The sequence below is a fragment of the Talpa occidentalis genome, unplaced genomic scaffold (genome assembly GCF_014898055.3).
Source record: "Talpa occidentalis isolate TD23 unplaced genomic scaffold, MPIMG_talOcc4v2.1, whole genome shotgun sequence".
Lineage (NCBI taxonomy): Eukaryota > Metazoa > Chordata > Mammalia > Eulipotyphla > Talpidae > Talpa > Talpa occidentalis.
Window position 1 is genome coordinate 118,868,559 of NW_026555331.1, and position 23,272 is coordinate 118,891,830.

At 37.2% G+C, this 23,272-nt stretch overlaps 1 protein-coding gene across 1 annotated transcript in view; it reads left to right on the forward strand.

The window, feature by feature from the left end:
• Nucleotides 1-23,272, forward strand: part of MAGI2 (membrane associated guanylate kinase, WW and PDZ domain containing 2) — a 1,147,386-nt gene that overhangs the window by 744,856 nt on the left and 379,258 nt on the right. The window contains 1 exon segment of the mRNA XM_054692500.1: nucleotides 12,316-12,526. Within this exon segment, the coding sequence (XP_054548475.1) occupies nucleotides 12,316-12,526 (211 nt within the window).

Genomic DNA, 23,272 nt, shown 5'->3' on the forward strand with positions numbered 1-23,272 from the left:
GCAATGATCTCAGTTCACCATTAGGGACCCACATCCAGGTCCTGTGCCGCTTGGCACGCTGACTGCGTGCACCATCAGTCCTGGTTCTGTGAATGAGGTCCTGTCACTGTCAAAAGAATTATGTCCTCCGTAGTGAATCTCGCTGTTTTCCTGTGAATAATGGCCCACTCTGAAACCACCCCAATGTCTATCCCTGCTTTTTGTGTGTGTGAGTTCACAGAGACTGCGATTTGTGTATCCACCCACATCTTTACCTTTTTTTTTTTTTTTGAGGAGGCTTAATTTTATTATCATGTTCCCAAACACAGTACTGAGTTTCAGCCCTGTTAGAGGACAAATTTCTGAGGCAATTTGAAGTTGACCTTCTAAAATAAGGTATTCCACTTATAAATGAGGGACTTCTCTGTTTTCTTGAAAAGAATACTTGAAAGTAAAAACTGCTAATTATGAGATGCCCTGAGTATCTAGGTGTATAATAAGGTAATCACTTTGGAGTTTGGGGTTATGAAATACAATAGCTCACAGTTGGGGAAAGATAAAATCATGGCTAGTTTCAGAAATGTCATTTTAAATCAAGGCAGACTTGCTTCACGATTAAACTGAAAGCAGTGTATTTATGTCCTCAGACTTCTTCATGCCCTCAGACTGATTCAGCATATTTGGGATCTTACACTCAACCTCTGTGGAGAGTGTTTTTCGACTTCTCTGAGGACTTGAGTGATGTGTGTGTTTGCGTAAGAGAAAGATTTTGTACATGAACAAGGAATACAGAACAAGAACAGCCTGCACCTGCAGAAAACCTGTGAACTAGTTGGAATGATTAAGTTTTTGCAGTTTCTCCAGGCATTCTCAGAATCTAAGCTTATTTCTAATCATAGTTATACTTTCCCTCTTGGTCTGATTTTCACTCTGAGTTCCATTTTCTTATCTCCTCATAGAAGTGATTATAATTCTCAGGGTGAAATCTCAGCTACTTTATTGTCAGACGAGGATTGCTCTTGTTATTTCTGGCTAAAGGTTGGCTGTGTCTCTGAAGAGGAAGTTTTCTAGGTAGGTCTCTACACACTCATTCCTTCCGCATTGTTCCATCACTGGAAATAGTGCCCTTATCTTTTCTCCTACTCAGTCTGGCTCTCATCAAAAATACCTTGACGCTAATTTGGCCCCAAAGAATAGCACTTGAATTATCAAGATCAAGATTACATAAAGGCCTCTGTCTTTTCTCTGTAAGTCCCCCTGATGTTACTATAATTTCAGATGGTGATGTTATATTTCTTATGCTACTAGTTTCCTATTTTTTATTTCAGAATTTTGAAAGCAAGTTCTAAGAAATGTTATGGATATGTTTCCTTTCATTCCATCTTGCTTGGGCTTTTGAATATTTTCTATACATGTAGCTATTTCTCTTACCCCAAATTTAGTTGAAGATTTGAGGGACTTGTTTCATATTGTATGACAAATATCTTTAAATTTTATTTAAAAGTCATATAGTATATGCAATATCGCTATGAGGATTCATTTTATTACCATTTTTCCAGTCTTTTTAATAAAAATTAAATACTGCACAAAGAAGAAAATAAACTAATTAAAAGAACTTTTCTACTCCCCTGTTAATGAGTAATAACTCTTTCTAGTAACCTTTCTAGTGATTCTTTACAATTTATTTTTTTCATCTCTCAGGGTATTTTTACCTTGTCATTTTCTTCTCATAGACTTTTAATTTTCTACTTTCATAGTTTCTCATATTCTTTCATTGCACCAATCAATTTTTACACATTTGTGGGGGTTAAATATAGATGAAAAATATTCTGGGGAATTGAATATGCTTTCTTCATTATTCATATGGTTCGGTTTCCTAAATAGATGAGATCCAATTTGGTTATAAATATTACAGGTAAAAAAATGATTTCATTACGTGATTGTAAATTGCTGCTTCCTCAGTTGATGTATCTCAAAAGTCAGAAGCATAACCATCACCCTAACTTTCCCTAATGCTAATACTTCTTTTTGTACTTTATTTCCTTCATGGCCTTATATAATAACAGGAAATATTTGTTAACATCTCAAAAAATATTAAATACATATATTTAGATGTATAAGTATAGTGTCTTCAAGCCATCCCCTTCATCTGTATACCTTGTAGGACATCTTTGAAGGCCACTATGTCTAAGTGCCACTCCTCATCATACCTTCTACGAAAATATTTATAATGCATTTTTTAGATTTTAGAAACACTTTATGAGCCCCAAGCATTCAGAAAACACTGAGTAAAAGCTAGTAATATGAATAGAAAAATCTCTAAAGGAGCAGGGAAAAGAGCCATTTTTACTAGTTGATTGTAGAGCACTGGGAGTAGAAACACGCAGAAAATCTACACAGTATTTCACCTGTGTGCTTTTGGATTTTGTCCATGTGCATGTGTTTCTACATTAAAAAAAAGTATACACATGTTAATTCTCTATAGTGAATGCTGGAAATATATAATGTTATAATGCATGTTTCTTAAAAAAAGTAATTGTTTTGTGGATGATGAACAAAAATTCATTAATCACACAATGTGCAAACATTTTAACACCCATATAAGAATTCCTTTTCTCATTTTAGAAGACTTTGGAAAAATGTGGACATTTGATAAGCATACTCTTTGAGCAATAAGCCACAGTCTTGACTTCTTTCAATCAACTGCCTAAATAGAATGCAAGTAGATACCTACAATGTCACTGTTTCCTTTCTGAAGGCAAAATGTCCCTCTGCTTTCTCACTACAATATATAATCTGTAGTATGGCAATAATCAAACATTAATTATAGTGGTAAATTTTTCTTGTTAAAGTATCAACCCTGAAGTGCTTACACATTTGCAAAATTCTGTTATTCAAATTCCAAATAAGACCTTCAACTTCCAGCAGCAAAGCAAATATACTTTGACTGTGCCCTGCCCCCACCACAGTACACTAAGACCTGGCTCACTATAATAAGGTACTTTTTGATGAGATTGCTGGGACTGTAAGAAAGCAAGGGAAATCTTCAAGCCCTGCCACTTCCACTGCTATGGTCACTACCACCAATGAGCAGAAAACAGTGGTGAGCTCTCAGTTGTAACAGAATTGTAAGCCAGGTTACCCTATGGATATGGAAGGAGCCTGAGCTTTGGACTAATATAAAATTGGGGCGCTGCATCTGTGAGTCTGCTTAAGTCCATGTTGCCCAAATGATACCAGTTCATAACTCACCAGTAGCAGCCACTGTGTCAAATGCAAAACCCTACAGGAAATAATACAGAACTTGGAAAAAAATATGTGGTTTCTGAGGAAGACTTTTCTCCTTTAAATCAATTATCCCCATAGCTTGTCTCAACTGAGAGGAAAAATTCAATTTATGCAAACACCTTATAAAGAAGAAATGTTACTTTTGTGTGTATCTTTTTTAACAATTGCATTATTTTTTTGAAAGTGCCTTATACTTACAATCATGTAAAATTGACCACACTTTTCATTTCTGTAGGGAGAAACCATTTAGCTTGCTTGACTGATTAAATTACACCATTCAGTGTTCTAAGTAGCAGTACTCACTGGTAATAACATATAACATTTACTGAATACTTACTATGATCTAGAAATGTATTGCTTTAAGCTTTTTATATATTCATGTCACATCTAATTTTTATAGGTGGATAATGTCATCGTCCTCCTTGTATAGGTAAGGAGATGAAGGTATGCACAAAGTATATATACTTTTTATATAATTTGCCCAACTTCACCCTTTAAAGGACAGATTCAACCACAGCCAATGTGACACCAGCCTTGGAATTTTGCTCAATTGTTTCTTGTGAGCATATTTATTGCTTAAATGTGTTCTAGTCATTCTTATAACCAAAGATATACTGTAAAAACAAGGAAAAATTATATTTGCTAAATTTGTCACATAGCCATTAGAAATATAAATTTCACAGGGTAAAACAAATTTTGAAATTCAAATTTTATGACAGTTCAAAAAATGAAATTAATTTCCTATCTAATTTGAAAATAAAATCGTTTTCATTTTCCCTCAAGCAGAGTGTTAACTGGGTAAGAGATAAAATAGGCATTCTTTAAAAGATCTTATCTTGGCTTAAGATTATTATTTAATAAAATTGAATGGGTACATTCAAAACCATAGCATTCTGGTTTATCCTCAGTCTCACACCCAAAAACCAATGGGTTAGAATACCTCTAGGCAATGCCATACAAGCAAATAGATTGGCTGCTGTACATATTGTTGTAATAGCAAAACCGTAGACTGCTCAGAACTATAGAATTTATGTGGACTCAAAAAAATGCAAAAATGCATATAGTTAACACGCTTCCAAATAAATGACTTTCACTCATTGTGGTTTGCACATAGCTTGGAGAGCTTTTCAATTTCTTATGCGAGGAAGGAAATCATATATTTATTTTTTAAAGATTTATTTTTTTGTTTGTTTGTTTATACAAGCGCTGGGTACAGTCAGAAGCATGGGAGGGTGAGAGAATTCACCAGAGCCAGAGAGGAGAGCAGAGCAGGCAGACTAACGAAGTACACTGCTGAGGGGAGCAGCAGGTGGCAGGAGAGGTCTGTGCGCCATGTGGGACCCTCACCTGGCGGACAGGGATTGAACCGGCACTGCAGAGGCTTGGGGCAGCTTCACATCCCAGCGCTCAACCGCTGCGCCACCGGGCAGGCCCGGTAAAATAGTTTTTATAGTTCATGACTTATAAGACTGTACATCATCATCTATTTAGTTTCTCATGTTTGTTTAGATTTTCCAGGAAATCTAATAGTCCTGATGAAAGGCAAAGATTTTTTCATCATTACCATTCTTTAAAAAGAAGTACTCCTTCTTTATTGAGATATTTGGTTTTTGATGTTAGTGAAAAAACATTTGCTCTAGTTTGTAAGGCATCTAAGGAAACCTAGAAATGCAAAAAGGAATGCTCGAAAATTTCCAGTGTTTGATAAATTCTGTTCACTTCAGCAGTAAGCATTTTAGGGAAAAATTACATTTACATATCAAAAAACTCCATTTTTAGATTTAACAATAAAACCATGCTGAGAAGGACAAATCTACAGGACTACTTTCTAATCAAGAAATAGTTTAACACCATAATAAAAATAAAACATATGCATGGGTTATCTACCTCCCTCTCCTTAGTCAGAATTCAAATTTTGTAAGGCTTCTCTAACCACAGATCTGATATTTATAGGAGTCCTGTGAGGGCAGGTTTGAACACATATATTTTTAAACTTAACTCCATGGAGGAGCAAGGTAGGTACTAGTAGGAGTGTCTGTACATACACCCTTGGTTGGAATGTAAGATTAGTTCTTTCTTGTCCTTCATCACAAAAAGTCTATTCTAGTGGTGCATGCAGAAAATGGAATATTATTCAGTGTTTTAAAAAATGAACTATAAAGCCATTAAAATAAATAAGTACACACTTATGACCAAGTGAAAAGCCAGTCTGAAAAGGTAGATACTATATGACATTCTGAAAAGGCAGAACCATAGAGACATTAAAAAGCTCAGTGGTTGTCAGGGAGCAGTGAGGGATGAATAGGCACAGCACAGAGGATTTTTAGGGCAATGAAGCTGCTCTGTGACATTATAATGGTGTTTAGAAGGCATTATACATTTGTCTAAACCCATGAAATGTACATCACCAAGATTGAACCCTGATATAAACTGTGATCTTTGGGTGATAATGATATGTCAATATAAGTTCATCCAGTGTAACAAATGTACCACTCTGGATGGGGATATTATTAGCAGGGAAAGTTATACATGTGTGCTAGCAAGGAGTACATGGAACATCTCTGTATCTTTCTCATAATTTTGTTGTGAAGTTAAAATTCCTCTAGAAAGTATATTCTGTTCCGAATGGGTATTTTCTCAGACTATGATCTTTTTTGGAAATAGGGTCATTGTAAATATAATTAAGATAAGGTGGGCACTGCCATAGGGTGAGCCTTTGACTGTTGTTCTTATAAAAAGGGGGAATTGGAACACAAAATACAGGCACGAACACAGGAAGAATAACATGCAACTTGTGAATGGAATTATGTTGCCATAAGCGGGGAGCTAGCAGAAGCCTGGAACAGATGCTTTAGAGGGAGTATGGTCCTGCTAAGCCTTTGATCTTAGATTACTGGACTCCAGAACTGTGAACTAATACATTTCTATTATTTAAGTCATCCAATTTATGGTGTTTTGTTATAACAACTATAGCAAACTAATGTACATCATTTGGACTGCATTCTCCTTTCCAGTCTAGTGCCTGGCACTTAGTAGGCTCTTAATAAATGTTTGTTCGATTAGTGAATAACAATTTCCCTAGTGATATGGTAAATATAATGCCAGCTTCTTCTCTCACTGACAATTATTTGAGTTCCTCAGATAGCAGTCTTAGGTTCTTGTATTCCCTTGTGTATTATATTGTCTCCCTAGAAAAATGTATAAAATGCCTTTCTGTCACTGAGTGCCATTTAATAAATCATAATGCTCTATGTAGTGAACCAAAGTTAGGGTGAGGATCTTCCTTGCTACTCCCAGGAGAAGCAGAGTGACTGATCTAAGTAATACACTTTGGAAGAATATTCAGGGCCTGCTTGATTCAGCTCCTCTTTCTTCCTCTTAATGTTCTGCATTGCTCTTCCAGGAGCAGGTTCTGCAGCTGCTTGGGAAGTCTGCCCTGGTTCAGTGCTGCTGGATAAATCTGTCCTATGCCAGGTTTCACAGAAGCCCTTGACTCTCACTATAAGTTAAACTCCTAGATTAACTCGCCTTATGAATAGTCTAGTAATGTTATGGTTTTCCATTTGCTTACCCATTTTTTGCTTTTTTGTTCAGATAAGACAGGTGCTACTTATTACTTTTATTTCAATCTCATTCACAAGAGCCTGCTTAGAACTTCCTCCCCCCTCCCCACCCCCCTGCTTTAAGCTCTTATCAAGAGTCTTGCAAGTTGTAGATATTAAATTCAGGTTTGCTGATATTATGATTGATCCATTAAATAAGAAAGGATTGAATAAATGAATTAGACAAACTGGGAGAGTTTGGCTCTGTAATCTCCAACACATCAATAAATATAGACTTATCGAGACAACTTATTTTCAACAGATGTCTTGCATTCAAAGGGGACAGTAGTATGGTGAAGGATAGAAGTGGACTTTTTTTTTAAAGATTTATTTATTTATTTATTTATACAAGCACTGGGTACAGTCAGAACCATGGAAGGGTTAGAGAATTCACAAGAGCGGGGAATAGAACAGGCAGACTGATGAAATACACTGCTGAGGGGAGCAGCGGGCAGCAGGAGAGGTCTGTGCGCCATGTGGGACCTGCGCCCGGTGGCCAGGGATCGAACTGGCGCCACAGAGACTGTGGGCAGCTTCACAATCCAGTGCTCAACCGCTGAGCCACAGGGAGGCCCAAATGCCCAAAAATAGATGACTGGATCAAGAAGATGTGGTACATATATACCATGGAATATTACTCAGCATTCAAAAAAGATAAACACATGCAATTTGCAGCAACATGGATGGCACTGGAAGGGATCATGCTCAGCGAAATAAGCCAAAAAGAAAAAGAAAAATACCGGATGGTCTCACTCATAGCAGGAATCTAGAAAACTTAAATAAGGGACCAGGAAAATGAATAACTATAAGAAAGTGAAAATCAAAATCAACAAAAAAACTATGAACCAGAGACACTTTTTGGGGGGTGGGGGGCGGGAGGGGAAGGATTGGGGTCAGAATGGGGCGTTTGCAATTGTATGGGGGAATATAAAAATAAAATTTAATATTTAAAAAAAAAAAAAAAAAAAAAAGAAGTGGACTTAATGTAGTTTGTACATATGTTGATTCTCAAAGATGCACACCTGAAACCTACATAGGGTGATAATGCAATTTACTTCACTATAGATTTTTAAAGAGATGTCTTACATTTCTCATGAAAATATAAATAGTATTATGTAATCAAATAAAATGTTTATCATTGATAGCTAAACTTCTTTTCATTCTCTCTAATCCCTCCTAGTCTGTGTTCTTCACCCATCACTCCACTGTAATGACTACCTTAACTCGTAGCTAATGTCACTAGTGACCTCCATGTCATAAATTACAATGCATTTTGTGTTCTTATCTTGCCAGACGATTCAGATCCTTTGGCCACAGTTATGTATTTCTTCCCCTGCCCTTTGCTTGGCTTCTATGGTTTTCCTATTCCTCCCCTGGCTGATCTTTCCTGTTCTTTCTCTCACTGACTATTAGATGTCAGAGTTCTTCAGACAGCTGCTGTAGGCATTCCTGTTTCCACTTGCTCCATTGTCTCTCTAGGAAATTTCATTCACTCCTGTGGCTTAAATTATAATACAATCTATCCATATGCTGTTGTCTTTCACAGTTGATTTTCTCCAGCCAAGAACTCTTTGGCATAAGATCTCCATTGCAGTTTGAAACAGACTTCCTGAAGCTATCCCCAGGCTCCCCCTAGTCCCACAGAGTTCTGCTCCTCTCCTCATGTTTCCTATCTCAACAAACAGCTTCACCAACCACAGGGTTTACTTTGATTTCTTTTTTTTTAAATATGCCCCCCTTTTTTTTTTTGAAAATCATAAATCTATACTCTCAATATTTTTCAATCAATTTTCCATGCTAATATCACCATATTCTCTTGTATGGAACACAAAAATAACTTCATACTGGTCTAGAAATAGCTATTCCTGTCATTCTCAAACCCCAGAATAGTTAAAGGGATCTTTTTGGAAAGTTAAAATATAATTTTATCATCCCCTTGATTAAGACACATCAATACCCTCTCGTCACTCTAAGGGAATAATTCCAAATCCCGAGCACACTTTCTGTGGCCTTGCCTACTCCAGCTCTTATTTATTTCTTTCTCCATTTCCTTCTTCTAAATAAAGGTTCTTGACCGCTTTTTCCAGTCTGATATTTGATAGCACATTGGGGATAAAGGCTTTGCTTGATTCTTTATATGAGATTAAGTGAATGTATTTGCATAAGACCTTAGCTTTTACTTTTGGTCGCATTCATCACACTTAAAATGGTTAAAAGACCACACATCTTGACATACTTTGAGTTCCATGAAAATAAAGATCACACCTACCTTTCTCACCTTTCTGTCCTCAGTGTCTGGCTCCAATTGAGTGCTTAATAAACACTGATTAAACAAATATTGAATAAACAAATAAGAACATGACCTTGCATTTTAACTTTTCAAATGCAGCATGACATTTGGAAATACCTGAGAAGTGTGTGTTCCATATATTGGTAATTACATGATGTAATAAGGTGCAGCAGAGAAAATCTGAAAAATGCAATAATAATTCTCTTGCTACTTCTTTCCTTACACAATTTATAAAGGTCAAAATTGTATGAGGAATCAAATGGGAGACTCTATGATTAAGGTCCATATTATTTTTATAGTCTTTTTTTTTTAACTCAAAGGTTAGATAGTGTTCTTGTGCTTCCTAAAATGCTAATTCCTACAAATGCTTTAGTATTGCTCTCTAAGATTGAAGCCTATAGGGAAAAATTAACTCAAGCAACTCATATTGAGATAAAAATAATATTCTACGTTACTTAACCATCTTAAATTATCTTTGTTTGTTCTTAAAGTTACAAATAGCCAATGAATGCAAAGAAAACTTCTCTAATACCCATTCAATTTACTGTCCAGAGGTAATCAAAGGCAATAGCCTGTTTGTACAGTCTTCCATCCTGCTTTCATCTCATATAAATACAAAATTATATGCCCATATCTAGAGAGTAGGTATTTGCTTAGTTTTTAAAAAATACCTTTAAGAATTTATACTACTCTGCAACTGGGATTACTCTCTACTAATCATCAGTACCTTTTTCAGGTCAACAGATACAGATCTAATTATTTTAAACTATATACTTTTTTAAAAGATTTATTTATTTATGCATACAAGAGCTGGGGTACAGGCCAGAGATGAGAGGGGTGAGAGGACTCACCAGAGACAGAGTGGGGAACAGAACAGGCAGACTAACTGAAATACACTGCTGAGGGGAGCAGCGGGCAAGACAGGAGAGGTCTGCTGCACCGTGTGGGTAGCTCCCTGGCCGGCCGGGGATTGCTTCATAGTGCATTTCTTAACCCCTTGCACCACCAGGGAGGCCTTAAACTGTATACTTTTTAAAAAATAGTTTATATACTTTTTACATCATTGTTCATTTTTAAACAATGTTTGCCTCCCCCAAGTGTAGTCCCCATAGAATTCCCTTCACCAATGCACCCACACACCATCACCACAGCCCCCTGTGCTCCTCCCTCCCTCCCTCTGATCCCTCTCCCTTCTCCTCCCATACTGCAAACCGTACTGCAATAAATATTATTATATGGGTATCCTTACACACCATCACCTTTACTTTTAAAGGATACATTCTCAAAGTAGAATTACTGAGCCAAAATGTATGTGTATTTGTATATGTATATTTTAATGTTAATAGTTTTTTATTATGTTCTGAAACCATTGTAGAATTTCATATTTCTAGGATGGTTACCTTACCCTACATTGACATTTTATGTCATTAGTGCTCCCCTTCCATGTCTTGGTTTAAACCATCCCCACCATAACTTCTGTGAGAAAAACCATAGAGACCCTTACTGCAGACTGATTGTTTTATTATTCTTGTTTCCATCCCAAGTCTCTGACTAGAGCATACTGAGGCTTCTTTATAACATCCGTGCCACAGGGAATCTTGGGAGTAGTATTTGCCAAATATTTTCCCTCCACTATTTCTCTGCTCTGAGCATCCAGTGGGGATTTGGAGGGACTCTTCAGGAAACATTCCTCCCAAGATTCTAGACAAAAGTAGTTCACAGGCTACTCTGCTCTCTGCTCCCTTGAACTTTTCCATGGTGTTTTTATCACCACACTTAATAGATCAAAACCTAAAGATAGTGGTGCTAAAGCCTTGAATGAACCAGGAAGATTCTTAAGTCTACACATTTTCCCATTGAATTAATCTCCCAACCACTACTTTGCCTTTTTAAGGAAATCCTTCAACATTATCTTCTCATTTATGTTATTATCTTCTCATTTTATTTATTATCTCTGCTCATCGTGATGGTTAAAATAATTCCTCAAATGTTGTCCTCAAGCAAGATACATAAATAGCATGCAGTCAGAAATTTTGCATGTGTTAAAGTGCCTTTCTTTTGCCTAGACAGACAAATAGCATTTTGACAGAATTAAGTTCTTAGATTTCTATACTTTTTTTCTTCAAGTTCCTATAATTTTACCCTACCGTCTTTAAACTTAGAATATTACAAATGAAAGTTCTGATGCTCTTCTATTTCTATTTTCTTTGTAAGTGAGCACTTTTTTTTCAGTGTAGAAGCTTTTAAAAATTGAAGTTTGGAAATTTCACCTAGACTGTTTATGGGTCTATGTGCTTCATTAATACAGCCTCAAGTGTTTATTCCTTAGGTAACTGTTGCATTTCTTATGAGTTATTATTTCTTTCCCATGTTTTTCTTTTCCCCATTTTGGAACTCATAAAATTTGCATGCTGAAATCCTTGACTTTGTCCTCCAACTCTGTTATCATTTCTCTTAAGGTATATATCTCTTTAAGGTTTTGCTCTGTTGTATTAGTTTGCTATTGATTCTGTAAAAAAATAGACAGACTTAATGCATGAAAATAATGCAAATTTACTGACTTACAGGCCTATAGATTAGAAGTTTGAGGTGGGTCTTATGGGCTAAAAAATCCAGGTATCAGTAAGTCCGTGTTCTTTTCTGCAGACTCTAGGGGAAAATCTATTGCTTGCTGACCAGGTTCTAGAGGCTGCCCACATTTCTTGGCTTGTGCTTATTTCCCTTCCTCTGTATTTGAAACCATCAACAGTATATCACTTTGGTTATTCTTTAGCACTCATCCCTACCTCTCACCCTCTATTTTGCTTTCCTTTTATGCTTTAACAAGCTGTTGAACCATCTGAATAATCAAATATTATCTCCCAATGCCAAGGTCCTTAATTTAGTGAGATCTACAAATCTTTTGCCACTGAGGTAACATTTTCATGGTCCAGGAGTAGGACAGAAACATCCTTAGCAGATCATTTTTCTGCCTACCACATATATGTTGTGAAATATTCCTGATGAAGTAATCAGCAATAATTAATTAGTTGAAAGACAAAGATAAATGATGAGTGAAAAGGGAACTCAAATTGGCATAGTTGTCCTTTCCAGAGCTATTTGCTCTGGAATTATTGTGATGATGATGGCTAACCACAAGCTCCTCTTCTTTTGTAGAATCCAGTGAGCCTGAAGAAAAGAATGCAGGTGCCTCAGGGGAGACACCATCCCAGCCTTATCCTGCACCAGTATACAGTCAGCCTGAGGAGCTGAAGGAGCAGATGGATGATGTAAAACCAACTAAACCAGAAGAGAATGAGGAATCAGACCCATTGCCTGATAACTGGGAAATGGCCTATACAGAGAAAGGTGAAGTCTACTTCATTGAGTAAGTTTCACAAATTTCTTTGAACATTACCATAAAGATAATAGCAGCGTATAAATTACATAACAAATGGAAGTGTACCCAAATTCAAATATTGAATTTTATTTTTAATAATAGAGAGAATGACTCTGTTCTTTAAAAGGGAATAATGGGGTAATGCCTTAATACAGTTAAGGATTACAGATTACAACTATAAATGAAAAGATGTATTATAAAACTATGCTATAAAATTTGTTGCAATCATAACTGAAAATTAAAATCTCTAAGTGTGTTATTGAACTAAAAACAAGTCTACATATCATGGGAAAATGCTTACTTTACACTTCTAAGATCTCCTTATCATCTAAATGAAATAATTCCATCATTAAAGTCAGATTGATGGAAACCTTCACAATTATGTTGAGAGGTTTAATAGGATATAGCTATTTAGAGCAAAATACTTACTGATAAAAAAAATGTATTTTTAGCATTTTACCCTGAAATCAGGTGTCAATAAAGTTATTTATTTTGTATAAGTTCACCATACTTATTTTTAATAAATTACATTCTATTTGTTGCTTGTTATTTTTATGACATGCCAAGGAAAGTGAAATGCTAATCCTGAACTTTCTGGTAAAACTTTTTTTTTTTTTTTTTTTTTTTTTTTTTTTTAAAAAAAAATATTTATTTATTTATTTATTTATTTATTTATTTATTTTTTTTTAATAAATTTTATTGTTATATTCCCCATACAATTGCAGCCCCCCATTCTGACCCCAATCCCTCCCCTCCCACCCCCGCCCCCTAAAAGTGTCTCTGGTTCATAGTTTTTTGTTGATTTTGATTTTCACTTTCTTATAGTTATTCATTTTCCTGGTCCCTTATTTAAGTTTTCTAGATTCCTGCTATGAGTGAGACCATCCGGTATTTTTCTTTTTCTTTTTGGCTTATTTCGCTGAGCATGATCCCTTCCAGCGCCATCCATGTTGCTGCAAATTGCATGTGTTTATCTTTTTTGAATGCTGAGTAATATTCCATGGTATATATGTACCACATCTTCTTGATCCAGTCATCTATTTTTGGGCATTTGGGTTGTTTCCAAAGCTTAGCTATTGTAAACAGTGCTGCTATAAACATAGGGGTGCAGGTGTTCTTTGGAATTGATGTTTCTGTGTCATTTGGGTAAATACCTAGGAGTGGAATTGCTGGATCATATGGAAGCTCTATGTTTAGTAGGTCCAGAAATCTCCATACAGCTTTCCACAGTGGTTGGACCAGTTTGCACTCCCACCAACAGTGCAGAAGAGTTCCTTTTTCTCCACACCCTCGCCAACATTTGTTGTTGCTAGTTTTTTTAATATGTGCCATTCTCACTGGTGTGAGATGGTATCTCATGGTAGTTTTGATTTGCATTTCCCTGATGACAAGTGATGTTGAACATTTTTTCATATGCCTGTTGGCCATTTGCATTTCCTCTTCAGAGAAGTTTCTTTTAAGCTCTTCTGCCCATTTTTTGACTGGATTATTTTCTTTGTTGTTGTTGAGTCTCATCAGCTCTTTGCAGATTTTTGTGATCAGTCCTTTATCATTAGTGTTGGGTGCAAAAATGTTCTCCCAGTTGGTGGGGTTTCTCTTTGTTTTTGTTATTGTCTCTTTTGCTGTGCAAAAGCTCTTTATTTGATGTAGTCCCAGCTGTTTATCTTTGCCTTCACTATCACTGCTTTGGGTGATGTGTCTGTAAAGCTGTCTTTGATGTGCAAATCACGTAGTGTTTCGCCTATATTTCCTTCTATATATTTTATGGTTTCAGGTCTTATGTCTAGTTCTTTAATCCATTTTGAGTTGATTTTTGTGTATGGTGTGAGGTGGTGGTCAAGCTTCATTCTTTTGCATGTAGCGACCCAGTTTTCCCAGCACCATTTATTGAACAAACTTTCTTTTGCTCCAATGCATAGTCTTTGCTCCTTTGTCAAAGATTAGTTGACCATAAATCTGTGGGTTTATTTCTGGATTTTCTATTCGATTCCATTGGTCTGTATGTCTGTTCTTGTTCCAATACCATGCAGTTTGATGATTATGGCTTTGTAGTATAGTTTGAAGTCTGGGAGTCTGATGCCTCCATTCCCTTCTTTTTTTTTCAGGAGAGCTTTGGCTATTCGGGGTTTTTGGTGATTCCATATGAATTTCATCAATAATTGTTCTATTTCTTTGAAGAATGACATTGAAATTTTGATTGGAATAGCATTGAATCTGTATATTGCTTTTGTAGGATGGCCATTTTAATAATGTTTATTCTTCCAATCCATGAGCAGGGATGTCTCTCCATTTCTTTGTGTCTTCTTCTATTTCTTTTAACAGTGTTTTATAGTTTTCTTTGTATAGGTCCTTTACCTCTTTTGTTAGATTTATTCCCAAATATTTGATTTTTTTTGTTTCAATAACAAAAGGGATGGTCTTTTTGATTTCTTCTTCTTCAGATTTATTGTTTGTGTATAGGAAGGCTACTGACTTTTGCGTGTTGATTTTGTATCCTGCCACTTTACTGAACTGATTGATGAGTTGAATTAGCTTTTCTGTGGAGTTTTTGGGGTTCTCTATGTATAATATCATATCGTCTGCAAATAGTGATAGTTTGACTTCTTCTTTTCCTATTTGGATTCCTTGGATGTCTTTCTCTTGTCTTATTGCCCTGGCTAGGACTTCCAGTATTATATTGAAAAGCAATGGTGAGAGTGGACATCCTTGTCTTGTTCCAGATCTTAATGGAATTGCTTTCAGCTTTTCACCATTGAGAATGATACTGGCTGTTGGCTTGTCATAGATGGCCTTTATGATGTTGAGGTATGTTCCTTGTATCCCAGAATTTCAAGGCTTTTATCATGAATGGGTGTTGCACTTTGTCGAAAGCTTTCTCAGCATCTATTGATATTATCATATGGTTTTTATTTCTTTTTGTTGATGTGTTGGATAACGTTGATTGATTTTCGGATGTTAAACCATCCTTGTGCCCCTGGAATGAATCCAACTTGGTCGTGGTGAATTATCTTATGGATACATTGTTGGATTCTGATAGCTAAAATTTTATTGAGGATTTTTGCATCAGTGTTCATTAGGGAGATTGGCCTGTAGTTTTCCTTTTTTGTGTTGTCCTTGTTCGGTTTTGGTATTAGTGTAATGTTGGCTTCATAAAACGTGTTTGGTATTGTCCCTTCCTTCTCAATTTTTTGGAAGAGTTTGTGAAGGATAGGCACTAATTCGTCTCTGAATGTTTGGTAGAATTCATTTGTAAATCCATCAGGTCCTGGGCTTTTGTTTTTGGGGAGGTTTTTTATTACCATTTCAATTTCGCTAATTGTAATTGGTCTGTTTAGGTGTTCTATTTCTTCTTTATCTAGCTTTGGGTGATTGTAGAGTTGTAGGAATTTGTCCATCTCCTCTAGATTGTTAAACTTGTTTCCATATAACTGTTCATAGTAGTACTGATATTCTTTTGATTTCTGCTGTGTCCGTTGTGATTTCTCCTCTTTCATTGATGATCCTGTTTATTTGTGCTTTCTCCCTTTTTTCCTTTGTGAGCCTGGCTAGGGTTTGTCTATTTTATTGATTTTTTCAAAAAACCAGCTCTTGGTTTCATTGATCTTTTGGATTGTTTTTTTTAGTTTCAATTCATTTATTTCTGCTTTGGTTTTTATATTTCTTTTCTTCTACTGGTTTTGGGTTTTTTGTTGTTCTTTTCTAGATCTTTGAGCTTCGAGATGAGGTTGTTTCTTTGCGTTCTTTCTTGTTTCTTGATGTGAGCTTCTATTGCTATATATTTTCCTCTTATTACTGCTTTTGCTGCATCCCATACATTTAGGATATTAGTGTCCTCCTTGTCGTTCAATTCAAAAAATTTTTTAATTTCTTCTTTGATCTCCTCATTAGTCCAATGGTCTTCCAGTAGTGTGGTTTTTAATCTCCATGAGGTAGGAAAGTTCCTTGCCTTCTTTTTATGGTTTATTTCTAGTTTGATGCCTTCATGGTCAGAAAAGATGGTTGATATGATTTCAATCTTGGTGTATCTGTTGATGTTGTCTTGTGCCCCAGTATGTGATCGATCCTGGAGAATGATCCGTGTGCGCTTGAGAAAAATGTGTACTCCGTTTTTTTGGGGTTTAGTGTTCTATAGATGTCTGTTAAGCCTAATTGCTCTAGGTCCTTATTTAGAGCTTTGGTTTCTTTACTTATTTTTTGTCTTGTTGATCTATCCATTGTTGATAGTGGTGTGTTGAAGTCTCCCACTACGTATGTGTTTTCTCTGATGTCTGTTTTCAGAGAGGACAACAGTTGTCTGATATATTTTGGTGCTCCTTCGTTTGGTGAGTATATGTTAATGAGTGTTATTCTTCTTGAGTATTGTCCCCTTGATCATAATGTAGTGACCATTGGGGTCTCTTTTTATCTTTTTGAGTTTGAAATCTGTTTTATCTGATATAAGTATAGCTGTTCCTGCTTTCTTTTTTGGTCCATTTGCTTGTAGGATTGTTTTCCATCCTTTAACTTTGAGCCTATTTTTATCTTTTGTGGCTAAATGTGTTTCCTGGAGACAACAAAAGGTTGGGTTTTGTTTCTTAATCCAGGCTGCCACTCTGTGTCTTTTTATTGAAGAGTTTAGTCCATTTACATTTAGTTAATATTGATATGTTAACATCTGTATTTGCCATTGTGTTTGTCTTTCCTTTGATTTTATTTATTTATTCTTTTAATAACTTTTTTTTTTTTTTGGCCTTCTTTCATTGTTATTCGTCCCTCTGAGGTTCTGGCTTTAGGACTCCTTGTAGTATTTTTTGGAGTGGGGGTTTAGTTGCAATGAAATTCCGGAGTTTCTGTTTGTCTGGGAAGGTCCATATTCTTTCTTCAAAGAGGAAGGAGAGCTTTGCGGGATAGAGTATTCTTGGTTGGCATCTGTTTTCTTGGAGTCTGTTGGCTATGTCCCTCCACTCTCTCCTTGCCCGTAGTGTTTCTTCGGAGAAGTCTGATGTCAGCCTGATTGGTTTTCCTTTGAATGTTATCTGTTTCTTCCCTCTTGCCAGCTTCATTATTTTTTCCTTGTCCTGGATTCTTGGGAGCTTTACTATTATGTGTCTTGCTGTATTTTTCCTTTCGTCGTGGAAGTTTGGTGTTCTTCTTGCTTCTTGTATATCAATTTTCAGCTCCTTCTTCACATTTGGGAAGTTCTCTTCAATTATCTCTTTGAATATTTTCTCTGTTCCTACATCTCTCTCCTCTCCTTCTGGTATTCCTATAACTCTTATATTTCCTTTCCTCATGGAGTCAGATAGTTCCCGAAGTCTTTCTTCGTTCTTTTTCCTTCGTACTTCTCTTTCCTTTTCTGTTTTGGTTCTTTTTATTTCTGTGTCTTCAAGATTACTTATTCGTTCTTCCATTTCATCTATTCTGCTTTCATTGCTTTTCCCAGAATTCTTTAGTTCTTCCATTAATTCTTTGATCTCCTGCATTTCTTTTACTTCCCTCTTAGGGACTCAATTCTTTCTTCTGACCATTGTTTTCCTCTCTAGGACTCAATTGCATTCTTCTGATCGTTGATTATTTTTCCCTTATCATTGTTTTCCTTTATGACTTCTGTCAGTTTTTTAATCACGGCAATTTTAAATTCTCTTTCTGGAAGGCTCAGAAATTCTTCCAAGTTATTGTCTTTGCAATCTGGGGGCTGGCTTTCTTTTTGTGGTGTGCTTTTTCTCTGGAGAGTTGCTAGGTTGCGTGTGGTTCTTCTCCTCCCTACTGTCTGTTTTCTAATTTGCCGTATGCGTTGGGACACTGTGTTGTTGGGACTGGCCGGCATCTTGGTGGGCTTCTCTGTTCCCCTCTGGTTCTACCAGGAGTCATCTGTCAGTTTCAAGCAGCCTTTAATGGAGAAAGGTCCCTGTTCTAAAATGCCGATGTGGGGACACACTCCCCTGTGCGCCTGGTCTGCCCCGGCGGTGGGTTCCTGCTCCCCTCTGGCTTGGACTGCAGGCCAGAGGGGGTCTGGCGTGGCGAACTTCCCCTGCTCACCTCTGGCTCCTGAGGAAGCCTTCTGCAGGTAGTCTTTACTGAAGAAATGTCCCTGTTCTAAAATGGTGATGTGGGACACACTCCCTGCGTGTCTGGTCTCAGGCACACTCTTCTGCGCGCCTGGTCTGCCCCGGCTGTGGGTGCTCGCTCTCCCTGTGGGCTCAGACTACTTGTTCGGAAGGAGCCAGGTGTGGGCTAACTCCCCAGCTGGCCACTAGCTCCTTCAGTAGCCTGTGCTGGGGTCAAGTCGCTAGGTGGCGCCAGAGATCTCTCCTAGAGCCCTTGGGAGCTGATTTTCCACCCCGTGGGACAGGAGCAGAGCGGGATGGTAGGTACACCTCAACGGCTTTGGGTGCTGTGTCTGCCTTGTGCCCCACCGTCGTGGGAAACCCACGCCCCTAATTTCGTGCCCCGGGTCTCAGTTCCACAGCCCTCAGTTCCAGGACGCGGGCTGTAGCCCAGATCAGTGGCGCGGGAATGGCGCCTTTTGAATCCTGCTCCCCTGCCTGGGCGCCTTGTTCCTGCTCACTCAGGGAGGGCCTCCGCCGTCTCCCCGCAAGCCTAGGTCGCAGGCGCGGGGACCTGGGCAGCTGTGATCTGGTCTGGATCCGCGCCACTTTCCGCGCAAGCTTACCGGGCGGCCGGGCTGTGTGCTGGGGCTGGTCTCCTCCTGGGGGGGGCTCTCTTTAATGGCGCCTGGAGCTCACCTCCGCGGCGGATCCTGCAGGGTTCGCCTCAGCTCCCGTTCACGGGGTGTGGTGGCTGCAATAGTTCCTTTCCACTCACAGTCCCGCTTGCTGTGTCCGTTTTTCTTGTTGGCCGTTTTGGTTTGTTCCTCCTCTCTGCCGGGCGGAGAGTGCCGCCTCTGTGGGCGGGGGAGGGGAGCAGGGTTCTGCGCTTCCCTCCCTTCTCGTCCTCTTTTATGGCAACTTTCTTCTTCGGGCAGTTTGCTGGAGTCGTCCGTTTATCTTCCGTGTCCCAGTTCTCACTGGGACCTGCCGCTTTTCCTCCCTATTAACTTTTTTTAATGGGAGATCTTACTCGCATTGTCTCCTCGCCACCATGTTGCTCCGCCCACGACTGGTAAAACTTTTTCAACCTAATCTTTCTTTCCTTTTTTTCCAAACCAAATTTTTTGTGTATTTTATTAACAATACAATCCAACATTCCTTTTCCTTATCTTCTAGAAATAGAGCAACTTTTAAAAATGAACTCCTAAATTGAAGATCTTAGCATACAATTAAATTGTTGATCTGCATAGAATCAAAATGCTCATTAGAAAGAACAAAGACTAAAAAATGTTGTAAATGAACAATAGCCTTTAGTCCCTTAATGCTTTACAAACCTCAAAGAGAAAAATTAATAGAATCTGAAGTTTTCAGTGCTGACAGTGGATAAAAATGTGTAAACTCTGATTATTGAAGAAAAATATTAAAACTGGATTCTCTTTCCCAACCTGGAGTGATTTGTGACTTAGATCTCCATAGGCAGAACTCAGTTGTGAAATTGAAATGTTACCACATGCCATTATTTAATTCTCAAGTGAAGGTGGAAACTTTGATACATGTGGCCAAGGGAATACATAATCAGGTAATTACTTGGTGCCCTGCTTGACTCCAATGTGTATGAGAAATGCAGTGTTTTGCAGAAAATGAATCCCTTCAACTCACCTTTTGACAAATCTTACACTTTTAAAAGGAAGAGTAAGATCACTTGCATTATTTTTATTGCTATAATCAATGACCCAGAGACATTTTTAATCTACTAATTGAAAAATAGACATCATATAGAATATTTTAAAATCCTCAAATTTCTTTATACCTAGATACAGAGTTTTGTTATATTGAAAAGCACAGTATGCCCCCACTGCAGACCAGAAGCCAAAATACAGTGTGAGGTCATGCCACATAAATGCTCAGAACAAGGGGAATGATGATTACACATTTTTATTATATAATACAAATGGAGTAAGACTATGGAAATAATATAAGGAAACCAGCATAACATGTTGATTAAGAAGTTTCCTTACTATATTTTCAATAATGCAATTATAGAACATTCATTGTTGGTGATTATAAAATAAAGTTCCCTATTTTAATTGTGCATGATTGTGAAGAAAAGGGACTTTGTAAGACACAAGTTGTGCTCAACTTGTGTAAATGATTAACTATATAGTAAACTATATAGTAAATGTGCTCAACTATATAGTAAATGATTAGACTCTGTTAGGACTTGGGACCATCTACCAAAATAATAGCCAGTCAGTCAGTGTCAGCATTCAAGGATTCATCACATTTTGCCCCTGCTCTTAAATGTTAAGTTGGAGAAGGAAGACAAATAGTTATAAACACTTAGTAAGCAATTTCTTAATTTTATAATACTTTTCATGGACTCAAGTGATATGAAGAGGCATCATAGGGAAGGTGAGATAACACAGACTTGAAAGTTGGGACCCTGTAGCTAAAGCATTCCGAATATGAGCTGTCATTATAAAGACACCACCCCAGGGAGTATTAGGAATAGTGAGAAGAAATCCTGACCTTACTAGAGAGGTAGGTATTCACTGGTGAATCCCATGAAATGATCACCTAGTTTTTATTTTGCTAATCTGTTAGTGCTATTGAGGCTTTTGAGATATTCTGAGGTTTTTGCTTGTTTGTGTATCTGCTTCTTGTTACTGCAAGAAAGGATCACCAGATGGCATTGGGAACAGAGACAGGTTAAGGTGGAAAATTAAGACAAAGAGGAGACAATTTAATTTGTGGCAGAGAAAGCTAATGCTAGGGAGACTCATCCAGAGCTAAAAGAGAAAATGCCTGGAGTAGGGCTGAAGTGAGAGTGTTGAAAAGTGTTGATAAAAATGTAGGAAGCAGGAGCATAAAGCCAGTTCAAGGAGGTAAACCCAAAGAAGGGAGACATTCCTCCACCCCTCTCTTCATCCTGGACGTTTTAGTTTCCATCTTTCCTCCCTTTGACAGGGTTACCTTTGAATCTCAAGGCTCAAGGTGATGAGCTCAGGTGCTACAGCACAGGGAGGGATCTGTGCATTTTTCATCTGGTTCTGTTATTTCTATGCCATCACATCTTGCACTGCAGCTTCCTTTCTGCCTGCCTTCTTTGGTGCCCTCACTTGATTCCAACATGGATGAGAAATGCAGGAACATGCTACTCTGCTTTCCTTTTCCCTCAATGATTTGCTGATATTTTCGTGACAGCTTTTGCTCTTTACTCTTGAATGCCCTTGCCCTTCCTAATTATAGTACATTCGACACAATTAACATTTCAATCCTTGGTCTGTGTGTACCTTTCCTATGGACATCATAATGCATTTTTGTGTGAATAAAGGTTATAAAAACCTCTTGGTAGCTATCTGGTAGAGCAAGACACAGTGGCAGGAGAAAAAGCAATGTGGGACAATAGGACTTTCTTAGAGACCAAGCCATGATGTGTCCAGATACAGTCCTGGAGTAGCCATGGGAAATGAAAGAAGATAAAATGAAAAGGTGAAGTAAGTTAAGAGCGGTGGAAGACAAGAAAAATTAAAGAGATTTGTGCAGTTGGGAGTGCTAATACTCGTAAGAACTTCCCTCCAGTACAAATATCGCGAGAGTCGGAATAAAGGAAGATTCCTTACTAGAAAACACCCCCCCTTTAAACTTTACTGAATATTCTCTCCTGTAAAATTAAGATGATGATAAAACAGAAATAAAGTGAAACAAAGGAGAATAGAACTGTGATTATCTGTATAAATTTTTTTTTCTGTATAAAATTTAAAAATACATATTCCTATATATATTTCTGTATTTATTTTGAATAGAGAAGGAAAACGCTACCTATGCTGAAATGTTAATTTCAAGATGTGTTTTAAAGATAAATAGATATACTGTGTGTGTGTATGTGTGTGTGTAGTGGGTTTTGAATTAAGGTAACACATCATTTCACTTTTTGGCCTTCTAGGCAATAATGTTTTTAAGTAGTTGCTTTACTCTGTACTACAAAATAGTTTATAGGTCTCAGTACTTTACAAGCTCTGAATTAAAAGACAAGGGTTTCCTCATTGTTGTTCTTAAGACTGAACTCATGGATCAACTATATTTCCCACATTCTTCAGAACCGCTTCCTTTGATGAATGATAAAAGCAGATTTGCAATGATGTTTAATGGGGAAAGGTGAACATCTTAGGAAATGTTTTTAAACAACAGAATTTTAAATTGTGAGTGAATTCACTCTTCCAAACATGCTTTGAACTTTAATAGTGTCTTGTCTTTAGCAATTTTCAAAGGACTTTCAAATATTGTTTAAAACCATAAGTTTCCTAAAATCATAACATCAGCCTCATTGATATTATATTTTAAAATAGACACTATAGTAGTTGTAAATTCAAATTAGTAATAATTTGAGTTCCAAATTTGGCAGGCTGTGCTCAGGTTACCTTGATAGTAATAGCTAATATATTACGCATTTACACTGTGTTCATTTAATTCTCACTTTATAAAACTGAAGAAACTGAATAAGTAATTTTCTCTTGGTCATAAAAGAATTAAAAAAGCCAGCATGCTTTGATTCCATTTATTTAATACACATTTATTGAGCATATACTATGTGCTAGAAACATTTTAAACCTTAGAAATGCTATAGTCAACAAAACTCATAAGATTTGTTCTTTCATGGGACATAGCCAGCTCTTACTCTTAATTAATCTGCTATGATGCTTAC